The 20,841-nt window shown below is 51.4% G+C and overlaps 2 protein-coding genes across 2 annotated transcripts; both read right to left on the bottom strand.

Annotated features, from left to right (window-relative positions):
* Positions 1 to 2,814: 2,814 nt before the first annotated feature.
* On the bottom strand, positions 2,815 to 12,221 carry lonp1 (lon peptidase 1, mitochondrial). Its single transcript, XM_049720794.2, has 21 exons — positions 11,688 to 12,221; positions 11,429 to 11,517; positions 11,215 to 11,334; positions 10,940 to 11,075; positions 10,751 to 10,858; positions 10,493 to 10,554; positions 10,212 to 10,341; positions 10,018 to 10,101; positions 9,869 to 9,937; positions 9,614 to 9,765; positions 9,365 to 9,503; positions 9,101 to 9,279; positions 8,933 to 9,020; positions 8,515 to 8,637; positions 8,326 to 8,442; positions 8,086 to 8,226; positions 7,724 to 7,889; positions 7,532 to 7,615; positions 3,573 to 3,700; positions 3,337 to 3,501; positions 2,815 to 3,222 (listed from the first exon to the last, which is right to left on the bottom strand). The coding sequence occupies exons 1-21, from the start codon at positions 12,177 to 12,179 to the stop codon at positions 3,073 to 3,075; spliced, it is 2,922 nt and encodes a 973-aa protein (XP_049576751.1). The 5' UTR covers positions 12,180 to 12,221; the 3' UTR covers positions 2,815 to 3,072.
* Positions 12,222 to 12,485: 264 nt separating this feature from the next.
* rsph4a (radial spoke head component 4A) lies at positions 12,486 to 20,525 on the bottom strand. The gene is made up of 7 exons (XM_049720944.2): positions 20,121 to 20,525; positions 19,287 to 19,512; positions 14,947 to 15,234; positions 14,236 to 14,685; positions 13,942 to 14,083; positions 13,754 to 13,871; positions 12,486 to 13,553 (listed from the first exon to the last, which is right to left on the bottom strand). The coding sequence occupies exons 1-7, from the start codon at positions 20,207 to 20,209 to the stop codon at positions 13,319 to 13,321; spliced, it is 1,548 nt and encodes a 515-aa protein (XP_049576901.1). The 5' UTR covers positions 20,210 to 20,525; the 3' UTR covers positions 12,486 to 13,318.
* Positions 20,526 to 20,841: the final 316 nt, after the last annotated feature.

The raw sequence follows: 20,841 nt of genomic DNA, 5'->3' as shown, positions 1-20,841 counted from the left end.
ACTTCCTAGTGGTGCCGCACTTTTGTTCTGTGGCGTCAACTTGCTGCAAATGTCTTTCTTGCCATGCAACTGCTTTGGGTTTGGGCATGGTTTTGCGATTTGCAACCTTTTTCTTTTGCATCTTTTTTGTGGTTCGTAGGTTTGCTTCCACTTCCTGTTTGTCATTGCAGCCTTTCTTTCTTGCAGCAATGGCTATTGTTTGCATTTCTATCTGAAAATGTTTAATTAGTGTGAAGGCGAAGAATAATGTTATTCTACACATTCACTTTATTATTAGTGTAAAGACGAAGGCCTTCACACATATGTCATTCTACAGTGTAGAAAACTACATACAGGTATGGGCAAACTACGGCCCGCGGGCCACATCCGGCCCGCGGGACCGTTTAATCCGGCCCGCCAACCCTAAATAAATTGTATTATTAAACTTTTTTTTTTTCGGTCATTTTGCCTGCAATGACTGCGTTTCCCCAGTAGATAGGGAACCACTCGCCTGCGCATTTACTACCGGAAGCCGTGTCAGAAAGCTCGGTGCACACTCACAAGTGCGTGTACGTACTCAGTAGTACGGAAATGGCGCACTCGCGCTCTATTTGTAGCAGTGCCGAATTTAGAGTGTGGGCTGTGACGACAGCATTCTTGTAATTTGCGCGCCGAGTTTTCGGATACAGTTTTACGCTAAAGCCACCCACAAACCTTCCCCTGGAATCCTTCCATTAAAATGAGTCGCCCAAGGAAAAGCAAGGTGGGCACTGAGTGCCGAGTGTTTAAAAAGAGTGGCCAATTTGGCTCGACGTACGCGACGTGACGTTCAGCCACATGAACATCTACATCAAATGAACACTGAAAATGAAGGGGAGGCTTTCAAGTTTGTTGTAAAAAAATGCATTTTGAATATGATCTGTACAAATAGCAGGGATTGAAACTAGCGACCATTCTCATTTTCAAACAATGCAGGATGCTCAAGGACATTGATCCACCATCTGTTTGTAACTAATCTTAACCTTTAAAGTTCATAAGGCTTACTTTAAGGAAGTGTTTTCCGTTTCCTCACCTCTGTTACCAGGTGTTTGTGAGTTAAAACTCTGCTCTGATTTTCAGATACCCCTCACCGTGTTGCCGTTTTGATTACTTTATTTGGATGTATGCTTTCACCGATTCTTCAAGATGATATATTTGGTCAAAATGTTTGCCGTTTGATGTGATCTCATAAGATAAACATACATCTTTCATTAATCTGACCTGCAGACACTGAAGTGATGGAGACTGTTATTCATAATAACAGTGTCATATTTTATGAGAATCACTGATAGCAGTTTTTCATGGATGTTTTTTTTTTTAATGCTGTTAATAAATGCATTTGTTTTCAAAAAACTTTTTTTGAATATCCATGCTTTACTACCTACTAAAGGCCAAAACCTTTTATGCAATGACCTTTACAGGTCGTTTATATTACTTCACACAAACACTACATCCATCTGCTCCTGGTTCGGCCCCCCGGTCAAAATTTTGAACCCAATTCGGCCCGCAAGTCAAAAAGTTTGCCCAGTTAGGAGAGATCCGAGGTGTTGGTCCGTTTACCTAGATCTGTGACGGGTTGATGTTGATGTTCATGTGGCTGAACGTCACGTCGCGTACGTCGAGCCAAATTGGCCACTCTTTTTAAACACTCGGCACTCAGTGTCCAACTTGCTTTTCCTTGGGCGACTCATTTTAATGGAAGGATTCCAGGGGAAGGTTTGTGGGTGGCTTTAGCGTAAAACTGTATCTGAAAGCTCGGCGCGCAAATTACAAGAATGCTGTCGTCACAGCCCACGCTCTAAATTCGGCACTGATACAAATAGAGCGCGAGTGCGCCATTTCCGCACTACTGAGTACGTACACGCACTTGTGAGTGTGCACCGAGCTTTCTGACACGGCTTCCGGTAGTAAATGCGCAAGCGAGTGGTTCCCCATCTACTGGGGAAACGCAGTCATTGCAGGCAAAATGACCGAAAAAAAAAAGTTTAATAATACAATTTATTTAGGGTTGGCGGGCCGGATTAAACGGTCCCGTGGGCCGGATGTGGCCCGCGGGCCGTAGTTTGCCCATACCTGATTTAGCACATTCCAATCACATTGGGGAGGATTCTAAAATTTCCACGTCTAAAAAAAATTTCACCTTAAAATTTCCCGTATTATTTTACTGAATTTAATTTTTCTCTTCTAATTTCGAATTTCAACCGATTTAACCTGTTCCAACTTTAAATTGTTCATCTTGTGCCAACCTATTTGAAAACTTACCACGATTAAAAATTTTCATTTTCACTTTTAAAATACGCGCAAAATTCCACAAATTTAATTTCTCCCTTCTAATTTCTACATGTTTCAACCAATTCAACCCGTTCAAACTTTAAACTGTTCATCTTATAACTATTCCAAAACTTCCCACTTACCAAAAATTCCAAATTTTCAACTTTGAAATTCACACCAAATTGTACAAAATTTTGTTTTTCCCTTCTTATTGCTACATTATTTGACCGATTCAACCCATTCCAACTTTATACATCATTCTGTATCGTTCCCCAAGTATTTATTCACCTTTTTCACCTTCACACACAATTTCTCCACAAATTGCAATTGTTTTTGTCATTCCTGTGTTGCCAGCGCGTGTCTGTGAATATTGTGAATAACCCCCTGGAAAATTTGTCTCCATTCTGAATGTGCACTATTTGTAATTAATCAGAAATTTCTTTTATAAAAGTGCAAGATCTTTAGGAAATTTGTTTAAATTTGTCAGTGACAGTGGCAACCTTGTAATAGAATGAGATTAGCATATATATATCATAAATTTTATATTGCATTTTTTACTCAAGCATACATTGACAATAATATAAAATAAAAATAATTATAATCATAGATCAAAGTGTTTGTCCGCAGCAAGCAACATGGCAGCCACGGCTGGCCAGGCTGGCTGGCAGCAGACCAGTGACATCCCCTCCTGTGCTCATCCCAGCTTGTCGTCGGTCCGTCGGTGGCGGGCGCTTCGGCCGTGGCACTGTCCGCCGAACCGGACCGAGTGGACGTGACATGCACTCAAGACTGAGGGAAGACCACCGGGTAGATCTGACTGTAGTGGTCCACAAAGTGAACCTCCAGGCCATCCGAGATGTAGTCCGGAAGGTCAGAGAAATCCTTCCTGTTCTCCACCGGCAAGATGATGCAGGTCACGCCAGCGCGTCGGGCCTGTCAGCAAACAAAGTCAATGTGTCCATGCGGCTATGCGATGGCGGCAGGGAAGCCGGCATGACTTGCTGACCAAAGGCAAACGTCATGCGAGCGTTTGAGCGGGGCACTCACGGCGATGGTCTTCTCTTTGATGCCTCCCACAGGAAGGATCTTCCCTGTCAGGGACACCTCGCCGGTCATGGCCACGTTTGGACGCACGGGCCGAGCGGTCGCCAGGGACAACAGGGCCGTGACAATGGTGCAGCCGGCGCTCGGGCCGTCCTTGGGCGTGGCACCCTAACGCAAGGAAATCAAAGATGAATGCAATCCGGCGGCGAGCTCTGAAACCTTCTTGCTTTGGTAGCCACCTCTGGAACATGAAGGTGCAGGTGAGAGTCGAGCAGGAAATGGTTTTCGGGTTCCCGCTGCATCAGGAAGGCTCTGGCGAAGGTCGAGGCGATTTTAGCGCTTTCCTTCATGACGTCACCCAGCTGACCTAAGGGAGGGAAATATGAACAGCCGGTTACGCTTCTCTTGGTGTCGAATCTTGAGACCTTCAGCCCACTGCGTCAAAGGATACAAAGGTGCATTTAACCATCAAAGAACAAAAGTGAAAAACTGAGTGGAGAAACCGCCCCGTGAGTCGTCACCTTATCGTGGTGGAGGGGTTTGCGTGCCCTTATGATCCTAGGAGCCATGTTGTCGGGGGCTTCATGCCCCTGGTAGGGTGACCCATGGCAAACGGGTCCTAGGTGAGGGGCCAGACAAAGCACGGCTCACAGAAGCCCCTTATGACGATTGAAATAAATGGACTTCGTTTTCCCTCGCCCGGACGCGGGTCACCGGGGCCTCCCTCTGGAGCCAGGCCTGGAGGCGGGGCTCGAAGGCGAGCGTCTGGTGGCCGGGCCTTCGCCCATGGGGCCCGGCCGGGCATAGCCCGAAAAGGAAACGTGGGTCCCCCTTCCCATGGGCTCACCACCTGTGGGAGGGGCCAAAGGGGTCGGGTGCAATGTGTGCTGGGCGGCAGCCAAAGGCAGGGACCTTGGCGGTCTGATCCCCGGCTGCAGAAGCTGGCTCTTGGGACATGGAATGTCACCTCTCTGGCTGAAAAGGAGCCCGAGCTGGTGTGCGAGGCAGAAAAATTCCGACTAGATATAGTCGGACTAGCCTCCACGCACAGTTTGGGTTCCGGTACAAGCCCTCTCGAGAGGGGCTGGACTCTCTTCCACTCTGGAGTTGCCCACAGTGAGAGGCGTCGAGCAGGTGTGGGTATACTTATTGCCCCCCGGCTGGGCGCCTGCACATTGGGGTTCACCCCGGTGAACGAGAGGGTAGCCTCCCTCCGCCTTCGGGTGGGGGGACGGGTCCTGACTGTTGTTTGTGTCTATGCACCAAACAGCAGCTCAGAGTACCCACCCTTCTTGGGGTCCCTGGAGGAAGTGCTGGAGAGCGCTCCTTCTGGGGACTCCATCGTTCTACTGGGTGACTTCAATGCTCACGTGGGCAATGACAGTGAGACCTGGAAGGGCGTGATTGGGAGGAACGGCCCCCCCGATCTGAACCCGAGCGGTGTTCTATTGTTGGACTTCTGTGCTCGACATGGATTTTCAATAATGAACACCATGTTCAAGCATAAGGGTGTCCATGTGTGCACTTGGCACCAGGACACCCTAGGCCGCAGTTCGATGATCGACTTTGTAGTCGTGTCATCGGATTTGCGGCCGCATGTTTTGGACACTCGGGTGAAGAGAGGGGCGGAGCTGTCAACTGATCACCACCTGGTGGTGGGTTGGCTCCGATGGTGGGGGAAGATGCCGGTCCGACCTGGCAGACCCAAACGCTCTGTGAGGGTCTGCTGGGAACGTCTGGCAGAATCTCCTGTCAGGAAGAGTTTCAACTCCCACCTCCGGCAGAGCTTTTCCCACGTCCCGGGGGAGGCGGGGGACATTGAGTCTGAGTGGACCATGTTCCGCGCCTCCATTGTTGAGGCGGCCGACCGGAGCTGTGGCCGTAAGGTTGTTGGTGCCTGTCGTGGCGGCAATCCCCGAACCCGCTGGTGGACACCGGCGGTAAGGGATGCCGTCAAGCTGAAGAAGGAGTCCTATCGGGCCGTTTTGGCCTGCGGGACTCCGGAGGCAGCTGACAGGTACCGGATGGCCAAGCGGAACGCGGCTTCGGCGGTTGCTGAGGCAAAAACCCGGGCGTGGGAGGAGTTCGGTGAGGCCATGGAGAATGACTTTCGGACGGCTTCGAGGAAATTCTGGTCCACCATCCGGCGTCTCAGGAGGGGGAAGCAGTGCAACGTCAACACTGTTTACAGTGGGGATGGCGTGCTACTGACCTCGACTCGGGACGTCGTGAGTCGGTGGGGAGAATACTTCGAAGACCTCCTCAATTCCACCTACACGCCTTCCATTGAGGAAGCAGGGCCTGGAGACTCTGAGGCGGATTCTCCAATCTCTGGGGTCGAAGTCACTGAGGTAGTTAAAAAACTCCTCGGTGGCAAGGCCCCGGGGGTGGATGAGATCCGCCCGGAGTTCTTAAAGGCTCTGGATGTTGTGGGGCTGTCATGGCTGACACGCCTCTACAACGTTGCGTGGACATCGGGGACAGTGCCTCTGGATTGGCAGACTGGGGTGGTGGTTCCCCTCTTTAAGAAGGGGGACCGGAGGGTGTGTTCCAATTACAGGGGAATCACACTCCTCAGCCTCCCTGGTAAGGTCTATTCAGGGGTGCTGGAGAGGAGGGTCCGTCGGGAGGTCGAACCTCGGATTCAGGAGGAGCAGTGTGGCTTTCGTCCTGGCCGTGGAACAGTGGACCAGCTCTACACCCTCGGCAGGATCCTCGAGGGTGCATGGGAGTTCGCCCAACCAGTCCACATGTGTTTTGTTGACTTGGAGAAGGCGTTCGACCGTGTCCCTCGGGAGGTTTTGTGGAGGGTGCTTCGGGAGTACGGGGTGCCGAGCCAACTGATAAGGGCGGTTCGGTCCCTGTATCACCGGTGCCAGAGTCTGGTCCGCATTTCCGGCAGTAAGTCGGATTCGTTCCCAGTGAGGGTTGGACTCCGCCAAGGCTGCCCTTTGTCACCGATTCTGTTCATAATTTTTATGGACAGAATTTCTAGGCACAGCCGAGGCGTTGAGGGGGTCCGGTTTGGGGACCTCAGCATCGCGTCTCTGCTTTTTGCAGATGACGTGGTGCTGTTGGCTTCTTCAGGCCGTGATCTCCAGCTCTCGCTGGAACGGTTCGCAGCCGAGTGTGAAGCGGTCGGGATGAAGGTCAGCACCTCCAAATCCGAGTCCATGGTCCTCGATCGGAAAAGGGTGGAATGCCCTCTCCGGATCGGGGATGAGATCCTGCCCCAAGTGGAGGAGTTCAAGTATCTTGGAGTCTTGTTCACGAGTGAGGGGAGGATGGAGCGTGAGATCGACAGGCGGATCGGTGCAGCGTCGGCAGTAATGCGGACCCTGTACCGGTCCGTTGTGGTGAAGAGAGAGCTGAGCCAAAAGGCAAAGCTCTCAATTTACCGGTCGATTTACGCTCCTACCCTCACCTATGGTCACGAGCTATGGGTCGTGACCGAAAGAACGAGATCTCGGATACAAGCGGCCGAAATGAGTTTTCTCCGCAGGATGTCCGGGCTCTCCCTTAGAGATAGGGTGAGAAGCTCGGTCATCCGGGAGAGACTCGGAGTAGAGTCGCTACTCCTCCACGTTGAGAGGAGCCAGATGAGGTGGCTCGGGCATCTTATCAGGATGCCTCCTGGATGCCTCCCTGGGGAGGTGTTCCGGGCATGTCCCACCGGTAGGAGACCCCGGGGACGACCCAGGACGCGCTGGAGAGACTATGTCTCTCAGCTGGCCTGGGAACGCCTTGGGATCCCCCGGGATGAGCTGGATGAAGTGGCTGGGGAGAGGGAAGTCTGGGAGTCCCTCCTAAAGCTGCTGCCCCCGCGACCCGACCCCGGATAAGCGGAAGAAGATGGATGGATGGATGGATGGATGAGTGGAGAAAGCCATCGAAAATCACATCACAAACCAAATGAGAACAAGTCGGTAGCGAATCAAGAAACCTGTCAACAAGCAATTGGGAAGAAGAACCCTGTCAGGAACCACATCAGGAGCCAACGAAGGATCGTCAAGAAGCAATTAGGAATGAGTTGAACGCACATCAAGAGCCAAGTCGAGAATCAAAGGGCAAAAAAGTCCCGAACAATGTCAAGAGAAAAAAGCCAAACATGTTGAAAACCCACAAAACGCCCATGGAGTGAAGAATGCAGAGAAGAAGCTGTCCCAGCTGCCAAGCAGCGATTGTGCTGTTTGCTGACCTGTTAGCTCCAGAGAACCTTCTCCTTTGCCATCTTTAGCCAAAGGACGACTCAAGGATGTCTCGATGAACAGAGTTGAGCCTCCTGCACACGCAACAACGTCGTCAGTGTGTATGTGTGTTTGTTTGTGTGTGTGTGATCGTGTGTGTTCGTGTGTGTGTGTGTGTGTGTGCGTGTGTGAGTGAGACTTACCCATGGCGGTCCACGCCAGCCCCATGACAACTCCCGGTGGCGTGACGTCATACATTCTGTCCACAGTGAAAAGTGGTTTCCCAACATAGTCTTGAAGGTTTTGTGCTGAGACGCTGACCACCTGCTGCTGCCTGCTGACGATGGCAAAGGCCACCTTACGGAAAACCTGGCCGACAGACATTGCGGGAACCACAAAAATGCTCCTCTTAAAACCTTCACGGAGGACAAGAACGGTATTGACGTCACGATAAATAAAACAATTATTTGTTGATTTAAAGACCTTGCATTTTTTTCAAAGTCGACGCGCGTCAATGACCTCTTGCCCTTTGAAAATGTTGGGCTACAATAAAGGGGCCACTGACCTTTTCCACTTGCTTCTGCAGGTTCCTGACGCCGGACTCTCTGCAGTACTGTCGGATTAGTAGACTGAGCGCTTCGGACGAGATGGATGCCTTCTCTTCGCTCAGGCCGCACAGCGAGCGCAGCTGGGGGACAAGGTAGCGCTGGACCACGCCGGGAAGTTATCATAATCATTAACATCATCAGGGGGTTTTCCAGGCTCAAACTGAGGCCAAGAGGATCGTCTACATCGCTGACATTACCTCGGCGATGGCCAGTTTTTCCTGAGCCACGTAACCCGACACGTTAATCATCTCCATGCGGTCTCGGAGCGGTTCCGGGATGGTGTCGGTCACGTTGGCCGTGCAGATGAACAGAACCTTCAACGTACAAACACAGTTTGAGTCAAAGGACCAGCGGTTATCTAGAGATGTGAGGCGACACTTTCCCACCTTGGAAAGATCCACGGGAACATCCAGGTAGTGGTCCAGGAAGTTGGCGTTCTGCTCGGGGTCCAGAAGCTCCAGCAACGCAGAGGACGGGTCGCCCTGATAGCCGCGGCCCATCTTGTCCACCTAGTAACGACACGGTATGAAAATGCCATTCTGTCTCCACAGCAACTGCAGCATGTTGGCGCTTTGGGCCGAGACCACCTCAAAGTGGTTTTGGTCCGCTCACAAGCGAACTGTACCCCTCAGCAAAGAGCTGAGAGGAAGCCCTGCCTGAAACTTATCAAAGTCGACAGAAGACCCAGCGAGTGGAGGAAGAGGCCCAGGAACCTCTGATTCCTTTTCAATCCAAGAAGTACCAATAACTAAAACGCTGTGAAACTTTAGATGAAAAGACATCTTCAGTCACTTCAGTACTGACCTCATCTATGAGAACCAGTGGGTTTTCCGTTTTGGTTTTCTTGAGGCACTGGATGATCTTCCCTGGCATGGCACCCACGTACGTCCTCCTGAGCACGCACAGGAGCACGCATGTTCGAGAAACGAATCCAGCTGCCGTTGTGGCTGTGACACTTAAGGCGGCTTCCACCTGTGTCCTTTGATTTCAGCGACGTCCGTCATGCCGCCCACGCTAAACCTGAAGTACTCGCGGTTAAGGGCACGGGCAATGGAGCGGGCGATGGATGTCTTGCCCACCCCCGGAGGGCCGTAGAAGCACAGGATCTTGCCCTGCGTGGAGCCTCGCAGCTGGCTGACCGCAATGAACTCCTGCACAAGGCCATCGAGGCCCGCGCGCGCAAAAAAGGTCAGGAACCGTGTCAACATGCATGCTCACGTGCATGCGCGTACTGACCAATATACGCTTTTTCACATCATCCATCCCATAATGATCTTCCTCCAGAACCTCCTTGGCTCTGTCCAATGCCAGGTATTCCTCACTGTTGATGCCCCAGGGCATGCTGGTGAGCCAGTCCAGGTAGTTGCGGGTCACACTGAAGATAAAAAACACACAGGTGCGCGTGTGCGCGCGCAAGCACACACGCACACGAGGATGTTGGCCGTGTTCCGTGGGGTCCAGACGAGAACGTTCAAATTCACCCACTTGAACTCTGATGAGTGGTTGTCGAGCAAGGCCATTTTGGTGAGTTCCTCGTTGATGACGTCCATGATGTGCTGGGGGATAGTCCTGTCCTTCAGACGCTCGCGGAACTTCTCCTCGATGGCTTCCTTGTCCTCCTTTTCCAGGCCCAACTCCTGCATGTGCGTCAGTGCAAACGCATTCAAGCCGCGGACCGTGTCGTACGTTTGAACGTCGGCCAGTTGTTTTAATGTGCAATGTGAAAAGGGAGCGTGTCACCTTCTTGATAATCTTGAGTTGCTCCTGCAACAGGTACTTGCGGTGCGTCTGCTTGATCTTCTCTTCCACCTGCGACGCGCAACAGACGTGGCGATGTTTCGCATTAGAGGCGAGCGGGCAAAAACGCCTTTTCCCCTTAGAGCGCTCACTTCTCGGCCCAGACGTTGCTGCAACTTGCTGAGCTCAAACTCCTTTTTGAGCAGCGACAGAGCTTTGTACAGACGCCTTGGGATCTGCGCCCACACACAAACAAAAGTACATGAATACGCATACAAGTACATGAAGACACGCTGGAGAAATTCGGATATGATGCGGCGGTGTGGAGATTGGCGGCAGCGCGCACGTTGGTTTCCTCAAGGACGTCCTGCAGCTCATGTGACTCCGCCCCCGTCAGCGCGGCGCCCATGTCACTCAGGTAGATGGGGTTGTCCACCACGCGTTGGCCCGCCTGCATCATCTGCAGAACAGACTCCCTAATGTGGAGGCAAGCAGGCACAGGCACGCAGATTAGGTGGGAGGCAAAGACAAACACGCTAAATATGGTACTACACAACCATAGAAGGACAAGAACACCCAGACACACTCACGCAAAAATGTCAAACACGCACATGCACACAAAGTGACCTGTAGAGGGGGTTGAGCGCAATGATGTCACGGATGGTCTTGACAATTTCGGCCGTCAGCGCCTGCACACAAACGTTTTTGACAATAAGGAAACACTTGAACTTTCCAGAAAAAACATCAACCCAAATGAGTGAATGTGTGTGTGTTTGGATGAGCCTAAAACTGAGTTAGATCTACTGTGGTGACTCCTAAGGCGAGCTGCCCAAAGAAGAAGATTCGGATGCTTTGCTTTGCATTGCATGTGGCGCGTGCATCGACCTTGACTTCCTCTGTGACGGTAAACTGCTCGTGGAGGACGTTGTCCACCTCCACCATGAGGATGCCGGACGAGGGCTGCAGTTCTGGCATCAGGTCAGCTTGGGCGATCTGGTGGTCCCCAAAAAAAGCACAGAAAGGCAACATGAGCCCGGACGGCGGCGCAGAGCGAACAAGCACAAGCGGAGAGACCTTGTCCTCTATCCGCTCCTCCCGCCGATCGCGCTTGGCTCGGCGTCCCGACATGGCCTTGCCTTGCGACTCAGGCGACTCCGCCATCGCTTCCGCCTCCTCGGGCTCTACCTCCAGATGCCGGGTGATGCGGATCCTGCGAAACGGCTCGTCAGGCAAGCTTGCACGGCCGTTCCCCACTACTTTTATGTTTGCGCTCCAGTAATGTGTGTTGTGTAGTGTTGCGTTTGTGCCGGGTGTGCCCCACTTGCGCAAGCTCGCCTCTTTCTCCTGACCTGCGATGACCCATGACGATCATCCTTAGCTTGTCCCCAAGGTCCTGCATCTCGTGGATCTGCACAAAGGTTCCCGTGGCGTAGACGACATCCAGGGACTCCACTACGTCTGACTCGTCGCTGCAACACACACACGCACACACATTAGTCAGCACCGGTGCTGAGGATGCGATGGGGCGGATGGGGATAGTGTCACGACACGGGCAGGACGTACTTGTCGTCTTTCTTGAGGAATACTCCGGCGTAGGGCTGCGCCAATCGAACCTTCCTCCTGAGGAGCTCCATCAGGCTTTTGTTTTTCACCTGCCGGAAGCACGTCATGGGTCGAAAAAAACCACAAAGAGATAAATTTGTGAGTAGCAAATAGACCAAGCCATATTGCAAATTGTCATATCAAGTCATCAAATGAGGGATGCCACCCAAACATTGCACGGCGGTCCTTCAAAGTTGAAACATTACATCCTTCTCCTCACTTCGATGATCTTGATGAATCGAGGAAACACAGGGTTCCTGCTCACGGCAATCAGTGGCACATTGGGGAAAACCTCCGGCACCATCATCGGGGTCAGAGCTGTTATCTGAGCTCCAGCGTACGCCGCTCCTCCGTCCTCGCCGCCACCGGACTCCTCTCCTCCCGAGTCACCGCCGCCGCTCTCCGCGCCATCCTCCCCGTGGAAGCCGGCACCGCTCGCCCGGTTTCCGAAGGCTCTGGGGCGGCAGGGCGATGACTCGAGGAGGCCGAAACGGACGCCAGTCACCCGCATCCAGCGACGAGGTCCAGCTGTCATGTTAGAGGCGTGAACCGAGCCGCAACTATTGTACAGGTGAACTAAGCGGCACCCGCCCGGTGTGTCGGCCCGCTGTATGCCGAATCTGAAGCACCCGGGCGAGTTGGTTTTGACCATGTGAGCTGCTGTTCGTTGGAGAAATCCCGCTGCTCTTATCATTTTCACACACGTCGCCATGTTTGTCTGGAGCTTTCCACGGCGCGTGTCCCGCCAACTTCCGGCCAAGCTTGATGACGCCACGATTGTCATTTGGAACATACAAAAGTCAAAAGCTGAAGCGGCCTTCGTTCGTGGAAAAGATGGATAGAGGAAGGCGAGCAGATTTCTGCATATTTTTTCAGATTAAAGAAACACAGATCTAAATGTAATACCATTCATAACTTAATATAAATAGTACCGTTATTAATGATTCCAAAATTATCTCTCTTTAATCTAACTATAATTAAAAAGTTTCAAACCGATTTATCAATCTTGTAGACGATGTAAAAATGATAAAACAATCAGACAAACTTTATTGTGAGCGCTCACTCACTGAAAAGGAGGTTCTAAAATATATTGAGCTCCTTAAAAACAATAAGGCTCCAGGAACAGATGGTTTGGTTGCAGAATTTTAAAAATCCTTCTCTTCTCAGTTAGCTCCATTTTTTCTACGGGTTTATAATGAAAGTACTGAAAAGGGCACTGTTCCACCGAGCATCACTCAAGGGTTTATTACCTTAATTCCTAAGACCAAAAAGGATTTACTCACCATTGATAATTGGAGGCCAATAAATCTCTTAAACAATGTTTACAAAACAATAGCCTTATTGCTAGCCAGGCGAATGAAACAAGTTTTAGACACCATTATAGATGCCAATCTGGATTTATGACAAATAGACACATCCCCAATAACATCTGACTTATCTTGGACATTTTGGACTACTCAGATCTGGTAGTTGACAATTCATGTGTCCTTTCTACAAAGCCTTTGACACAATTGAGCACAATTTGTCACACTCCAATAATTTGGTTTTGTGTTTTGCAAACACACAAAACACAAGTCAGCCGCCAATCGCCCTACAACTTATTGACGATTTCTCTAAAGCTTCTGGTTTAATATTAAATTTAAACAAATGTCGGTTATTATCTGTTAAAGATTGTAACGACCATAGTATCTGTAATATGCATATCAGTTCATAAAGAATTAAGATATTTAGGTGTGTCTATTTGTAAAAATCTAAAAAGCGAACAATTTAAAATTTTACCGCCATTATTAAAAAAAACACAATCAAAATTAAACCAATGGTTGACGTTTGCGACGTTTAAGTGTGACGGCCTCAGTCGTCCTCCTCATCCTGCTCCTCGTCCGAGTCTCCCTCCTCAGCCTCCTCGGCCGCCTGCTTCTCATCCAGCGCGTCCTGCAGGGCCTGCTCCTCCTCCACAGTGGGGTCCACGTCCTCGGTGATCTCGGGGGCACTGGGGTACTCACTCTGGGGCGCGGGTGGGAGTAGTGGGCTGTAGCCGTCACCCGGGTACTTCAGCCCCCAGCCCACGTAGATGTTCTCAAACTTCCTGCATAAGTACAAGGGGCAAAAGCTTCGGTGAATGTGGTGGACTCCAGTCGTGTATTCGACTCGAGTTTGCCGATGTTTCCACGGTTGACGAATGGGGATTATAGAAGCAAGGCACCCCGGGCCCTCCTTACGGCTTAAGCAACTTCCTGCCACCTCGGGTTGGCGGACGGTCAGATGGCAGCGGCGCAAAGAACTTACTTAGCGTAAGCGTAGGCACACGCCCCCGGCCAGCAGTTGGAGCGCATGATGGCGATGGCGTGCTGGGAGGTGAGCGTGGACGACAGGCTGGAGCTCCAAGGAACCGTCTCAAAGATTTCTGCCGAGATAACCCAACGTGAGGAATGGTTCCCTCTGCGTGCCGCTGAGAGGAAGTGGAGTTGACTGACCTGCGTCCTGGGAGAGCGGCGTGAGCAGTGGGGGGCCCACCTCGGGCTCGGGCTCGTCGGGGTCCTCCTCGACCTCCTCGCCCTCCTCCTCGTTGGACTCGTCTTCCGTCTTCACGGCCAAGTTCACCCAGGTACAGCGGCCCTGAAACGTCGACAACCGAGGGCGCCGTGGTCTAACTCACAAGTGAAGGACTAAACATTTGCACTATGCGAAACGAAAGCAGCCATTACCAAGTGAAGGATGCTGTGGTGGCACTTTGTAAATCATCTACAGCAAAATACAAAAAGCGGTACCTGCTGCAGGATGTGCTGCGTGTGATGCACCCACGAGGACAAGGAGTCTACCAGCTCCCCAACGGGGACACCCTCGTACTCGGGGTTCTCTTCGATGCCATCCTCAGAGGAGCCCTCCTCCTCGGCGCCTTCCTCCTCGATGGCCTGGTAGAAGCCCTGCGGGCTGATCTGCGTGCCAGCCGAGATGCGGGCAATCTGCGCCCGCAGGTAGTTGGCCTCGTTGCCCGGGAAGGGCGGGTAGCTAACGATGGGGGCATCCAGCCTGCCCGTGAAGAACTTGCGGATCTGGCGAGCCACCGTGATCTGGGCCGGCGTGACGGATGGCAACTTGGTCCACGGTAGGCCCGCCTCGTTGCACACAAAGTACACAAACTTGTTCGCTCCGGTTCCTTTGGCCTCCTTGGGAACCACGGGGGGAGCTTTGTACGTCGACTGGGGGAGGGGATCCATCTAACCGCATGAAAATTTAAAAAGTCAGCTGGCCCATCTTTCCATTTTAAAAATCAAATATTGCTAGTCATCAATACAACGCTATGCTATGTCACACTGTATAGTCACCGATAACGTTACCCTATGACATCACACGATGGTGTCATCTTCAATATCACACCAAGCGTCCCCTGGATGAAGAGCCGAGGTCACGTCCGCATTTGACACCACACTATGCCGTGTCCTCTTTTGTCAACGTGCAGATTGTCGTCGGCCACTCACCTCACGCTCGGCTTTTTCCTTGGCGTCAACCTCCCGGGCCTCGTCGTCAGCCACCTCCTCGGGCCCATCCTCGTCCTCCTCCTCGCCCTCTGCAAACTCAGCCTCGGCAATGATGTAGCTCCTCTCGATGCCCAGAATTTTGCCCCACAGGCGACACCGCTGCATCGTGTAGGACGACACCAGCTGCTTGAGGGCCAGGAACACCCGTTGCATCTCTTCACGGCCCAGGCCCACGCCCGCCTGCTCCAGGAAGTATGCGATCTCGCTCACGTTAGGAAGGGCCGACTCCTGACAAGCAACAAGTCACACCAACACGATTCGACCCCTTTTGTGCTTATGGAAAGACCTTTGGACGTTCATTCCACATCCTACAAGGCCCATGTTGCAGTGAGACACGTTAACAGTGATGTTAAAGTCTGCTTCTCACACAGAGGTACCTTGAAATACAAGTTGAATTTTGTTCCTGCCCCCTCCCCCCCACAAAAAAAAAGTTGTTTAGCAACAAATGTAAAAACTTCCTCCTCATATACTTTACACAGTACACTGACATCGTTAAATAAAATTCAAAACAATTCAATTAAGTCACTTGAACAGACAGCGGTTTCTGGGCGCCAGGATGCCACAGGATAGTGGAAAAGTCCAAAATTTTGACTAGTGTAAAAATGAATTTCCTCAACTCACTTGAACATAAACTAAGGTTTATAACTTCCTACAGGTGTCCCTGGGTGGCGTCAAAGGACTATTTGTCAAATTGGAACCCTTCAGCTTGCTAATTTCCATTATCATCAAACACTATTTTTTTCCAACTGAAACTCCACAACTCACTTCACCTTAGTTCCTTGCATGCATGCATGCATGCATGCATCCATCCATCCATCCATCCATCCATCCATCCATCCATCCATCCATCCATCCATCCATCCATCCATCCATCGTTTATCCGGAGTCGGGTCACGGGGGCATCAGCTTTAGGAGGGACTCCCAGACTTCCCTCTCCCCAGCCACTTCATCCAGCTCATTCCGGGGGATCCCAAGGCGTTCCCAGGCCAGCTGAGAGACATAGTCTACTGCTCTACTGCGAGTCTCTCCCAGATGACCAAGCTTCTCACCTTATCTCTAAGGGAGAGCCCGGACACCCTGCGGAGGTAACTCATTTCGTCCACTTATATCCAGGATCTCGTTCTTTCGGTCATGACCCATAGCTCATGACCATAGGTGAGGGTAGGAGCGTAGACCGACCGGTAAATTGAGAGCTTTGCCTTTTGGCTCAGCTCTCTCTTCACCACGACGGACCGGCACAGAATCCGCATTACTGCTGACGCTGCACCGATCCGCCTGTCGATCTCCCGCGCCATCCTGCCATCACTCGTGAACAAGACCGCAAGGTACTTGAACTCCTCCACTTGGGGCAGGATCTCATCCCCAATCCGGAGAGGGCATTCCACCCTTTCCCGACTCGGATTTGGAGGTGCTGACCCTCATCCTGACCGCTTCACACTCGGCTGCGAACTGCTCCAGTGAGAGCTGGAGATCACGGCTTGAAGAAGCCAACAGCACCACGTTATCTGCAAAAAGCAGGGACGAAATGCTGAGGTCCCCAAACCAGACAACCTCAATGCCTCGGCTGCGCCTAGAAATTCTGTCCATAAAAGTTATGAACAGAACCGGTGACAAAGGGCAGCCTTGGCGGAGTCCAACCCTCACTGGGAACGAATCCGACTTACTGCCGGAAATGCGGACCAAACTCTGGCATCGGTGATACAGGGACCGAATCGCCCTTATCAGTTGGCTTGGCACACCGTACTCCCGAAGCACCCTCCACAGAACTTCCCGAGGGACACGGTCAAACGCCTTCTCCAAGTCCACAAAACACATGTAGACTGGTTGAGCGAACTCCCATGCCCCTTCGAGGATCCTGCCGAGGGTGTAGAGCTGGTCCACTGTTTCACGGCCAGGACGAAAGCCACACAGCTCCTCCTGAATCCGAGGTTCGACGGACCCTTCTCTCCAGCACCCCTGAATAAACCTTACCAGGGAGGCTGAGGAGTGTGATTTCTCTGTAGTTCAAACACACCCTCCGGTCCCCCTTCTTAAAGAGGGGAACCACCACCCCAGTCTGCCAATCCAGAGGCACCGTCCCCGATGTCCACGCAATGTTGCAGAGGCGTGTCAGCCAGGACAGCCCCACAACATCCAGAGCCTTTAAGAACTCCGGGCGGATCTCATCCACCCCTGGGACCTTGCCCCGACGAATTTTTTAACTGACGTCGACCCCAGACATTGGAGAGTCCACCTCAGAGTCTCCAGGCCCCGCTTCCACAATGGAGGCGTGTCGTTGGAAGTGAGGATGTCTTCGAAGTATTGTCCCCACCGAGTCACGATGTCTCGAGTCGAGGTCAGCAGCACGCCATCTCCACTGTAAATAGTGTTGACGGTGCACTGCTTTTCCCTCCTGAGACGCCGGATGGTGGACCAGAATTTCCTCGAAGCCATCCGGAAGTCATTCTCCATGGCCTCGCCAAACTCCTCCCACGCCCGGGTTTTTGCGTCAGCAACCGCCGAAACCGCGTTCCGTTTGGCCATCCGGTACCTGTCGGCTGCCTCCGGAGTCCCACGGGCCAAAACGGCCCGATAAGACTCCTTCTTCAGCTTGACGGCATCCCTTACCGCCGGTGTCCACCAGTGGACTTGGGGATTGCTGCCACGACAGGCACTGACCAGCTTACGACCACAGCTTCGGTCAGCTACCTCAACAATGGAGGCACGGAACATGGTCCCCTCGGAATCAATGGGAAAGCTCTGCCGGAGGTGGGAGTTGAAGTTCTTCCTAACAGGGGATTCTGCCAGACGTTCCCGGCATCTTCCCCCACCATCGGAGCCAACCCACCACCAGGTGGTGATCAGTTGACAGCTCCACCCCTCTTTTCACCTGAGTGTCCAAAACATGCGGCCACAAATCCGATGACACGACTACAACGTCGATCATCGAACTGCGGCCGAGGGTGTCCTGGTGCCAAGTGCACACATGGACACCCTTATGTTTGAACATGGTGTTCATTATTGACAATACGTGTCGAGCACAGAAGTCCACCGCTCGGGTTCAGATTGGGGGGGCCGTTCCTCCCAATCACGCCCTTCCAGGTCTCACTGTCATTGCCCACGTGAGCATTGAAGTCACCTAGTAGAACGATAGAGTCCCCAGAAGGAGCGCTCTCCAGCACTTCTTCTAAGGACCCCAAAAAGGGTGGGTACTTTGAGCTGCTGTTCGGTGCATAGGCACAAACAGTCAGGACCTTTCACCCCACCCGAAGGTGGAGGGAGGCTACCCTCTCGTTCACCGGGGTGAACTCCAATGTGCAGGTGCCCAGCCAGGGGGCAATAAGGATGCCTACACCTGCTCGATGCCTCTCACCGTGGGCAACTCCAGAGTGGAGCCCCTCTCGTGAGGGCTTGTACCAGACCTCAAACTATGTGTGGAGGCAAGTCCGACTATGTCTAGTCGGAACTTTTCTGCCTCACACACCAGCTCGGGCTCCTTTCCAGCCAGAGAGCTGACATTCCATGCCCGGACACCAGTCGCTCGCCTTTGAACCCCACCTCCAGGCCTGGCTCCAGAGGGGGGCCCCGGTGACCCGCGAGGGAAAACTAGGTCCATATATTTTATTCATCATAAGAGGTCTTCTGAGCTGTGCTTTGTCTGGCTCCTCACCTAGGACCCTTTTGCCATGGGTGACCCTACCAGGGGCATGAAGCCCCAGACAATATGGCTCCTAGGATCATAGGGGCACGATAAGGAGTTGGCAACAAAATAATATTTTTAATCGTTTTGGCACAAAAATATAAATCAGGTAATTTCAAGTTGCATCCATCCATTTTCTATACAGCTTGTCCCCACGGGGGTCGTGGGCATCCTGGAGCCTTTCCCTGCAGTCATCGGGCAGTATATGCAGGGGACACCCTGAACTGGTTGCCAGCCAATCGCAGGGCACACAGAGACGAACAACCATTCACACTCATGCCTAGGCACAATTTGGAGTGGTCAGTAGGCCTACCATGTATGTTTTGGGGATGTGGGAGGAAACCAGAGTGCCCGGAGAAAGCCCATGCAGGGAGAACATGCAAACTCCACACAAGGAGGTGCCGGAGGTGGAATCAAACCCGCACCCTACTAACTGTGAGGCGGACGTGCTAACCAGTGCGTCACTGATAATGTCAATCGATAAAAAAAAGTTAATTCAATAAATTCACCAATTCTGAGTCACGATTATGCAGGGTTCTCTGCATTCTGTCGCTTTGTTGTGTTGAATGAACGCAATGAAGAGCTAGCATGTTGATCGTACCAACTCGAATTCATGCTCAGGGGCGTCCTCAGGCCTGACAAAGAGAACCTTTTGCTGCTCTGCCAACTCCTCGGCAGCGGTGGTCTGCTGGAGGTCCTGGAGGCTGCTCTGCTTGTCCTGGTAAAGGCGCAGCTTCACATCGTGACTTAGGTCCTCCATCACGTCCACCACATCGTGAGGACGCTCCTCGATCACACGCATCAGCAGGCGAGAAAGGTGGTCGTACCTGCCAAATTGGAGCATGGGGTGAGATCCAGTCGTATGGATTTCATTTGAGTTAAAAAAAAATCACACTAAAATTACAAAAGTAATTGTCTATGGAAGTTCATAAATCTGTGATTGTCTGAGTTTGAACTTTTTATGGCAAAATGTCTGCCAATACCGAGGACAAGACTGGGACTGAGCAAAGTATGGAGCAGACGATCAACATTCTGACAAACATTTATTAAAGTAATAAACTTTTATCGTGGTTTATGCATACATTGTTGTCTGTGGACTTAGTATAACTACACCCGTTGTTGGCCAAAAGACCCAAGCCATGCATGCCAGCGGATCTAATATTAATGACGCCAGACTATTTTGATATTTAATGCCATTATCTCTGATCAACGGTAGCCGACAGACACCAAATTGCCAAATCCGGAAGAACACGCCGAAAGACAAATATAAATATATTAACGTGAAATAGTACGGTATGTGTCACTTACAATATAAATTGCATATGGGTATATAAAACGTGTTTTGTCTCTTCATACAATTGGACAACTTTTAAATTAGGTTTGATTCTTCGGGTAAGCAAACGTGAATAACAAAAGCACAAATGACGTAACTCACAGGTTTAAGTTGCTCTTGCTGCTGCTCTTCATGAGGAAAGCTTTGAAGGAACCTGCCACCTGCAGGCTGACCTGCTGCGTTCCGTCCATCTTGGCTTCCTTCCTTCACCTTGGACGGCAGCAAAGGGGCGACGCTTGACACTCGAACGCACTTGTCCTCTTAAACACAATGGAAAACACTCGCTTTCTTGCTAGGGGTAGCCGACAGGCACGGAAATTTAGCAGCGTCGCCAAAGCAAACGTAGACGCCACTCGTAAGCGCGAAGGAGGCAACCACCGGGGTGTTGCCATGGAAACAAAAATATATCAGTTGCGCGCGACTTACTAGCGAGCGGCACATTGCTCCCGCGGCTCATAAACCTGAAACTAGGCAGCTTGAGAAAAATAAATAAAATCTTCTTAGCGCTGGAAGCAGGGCCGGTTCTAAGAATGCACAGAAGAGGCGACAGTCAGAGATGTGAAGGGGGCATGTTCTGTTTTTTTTTTTTTTTTTTTTTTACACATTCTTAACACTGTTAGTGTTTTCTTCACGGCAGTTGTTAGCTGTGTATTAAAGGGAAATGTGCTTTCGGGAGTTTGCAAACATATTTTTTAAGATTGTGTTAAACTTATAATCATATTAATATCTGGTATTGGAGTGCTCGTGTGGATTGGTGGGTGGCGAAAAATGTGCAGGCAAACTGCATGAACTTGTTTTCTTTGAAGTGTTGTGGAATAGGCCC

This window comes from Syngnathus scovelli, chromosome 10, assembly GCF_024217435.2.
Source record: "Syngnathus scovelli strain Florida chromosome 10, RoL_Ssco_1.2, whole genome shotgun sequence".
In the NCBI taxonomy this organism is placed as follows: domain Eukaryota; kingdom Metazoa; phylum Chordata; class Actinopteri; order Syngnathiformes; family Syngnathidae; genus Syngnathus; species Syngnathus scovelli.
Note: the sequence above shows the minus strand (reverse complement) of the source record. Positions and strands in the feature narration are given on the sequence as shown.

What these genes read in the sequence shown, in the direction of transcription:
- rsph4a (XM_049720944.2), bottom strand. Translation starts at nt 20,209, where the DNA reads ATGGACGGAACGCAGCAGGTCAGCCTGCAGGTGGCAGGTTCCTTCAAA. An exon ending in CGCAGCACATCCTGCAGCAG is followed by an intron (nt 14,084 to 14,235) that starts GTACCGCTTTTT and finishes TCGACGTTTCAG; the next exon opens with GGCCGCTGTACCTGGGTGAA. An exon ending in GCCGCTCTCCCAGGACGCAG is followed by an intron (nt 13,872 to 13,941) that starts GTCAGTCAACTC and finishes TTATCTCGGCAG; the next exon opens with AAATCTTTGAGACGGTTCCT.
- lonp1 (XM_049720794.2), bottom strand. Translation starts at nt 12,179, where the DNA reads ATGGCGACGTGTGTGAAAATGATAAGAGCAGCGGGATTTCTCCAACGA. An exon ending in TTCCTCAAGAAAGACGACAA is followed by an intron (nt 11,335 to 11,428) that starts GTACGTCCTGCC and finishes TGTGTGTTGCAG; the next exon opens with CGACGAGTCAGACGTAGTGG. An exon ending in ACGTCCTTGAGGAAACCAAC is followed by an intron (nt 10,102 to 10,211) that starts GTGCGCGCTGCC and finishes GTGTGGGCGCAG; the next exon opens with ATCCCAAGGCGTCTGTACAA.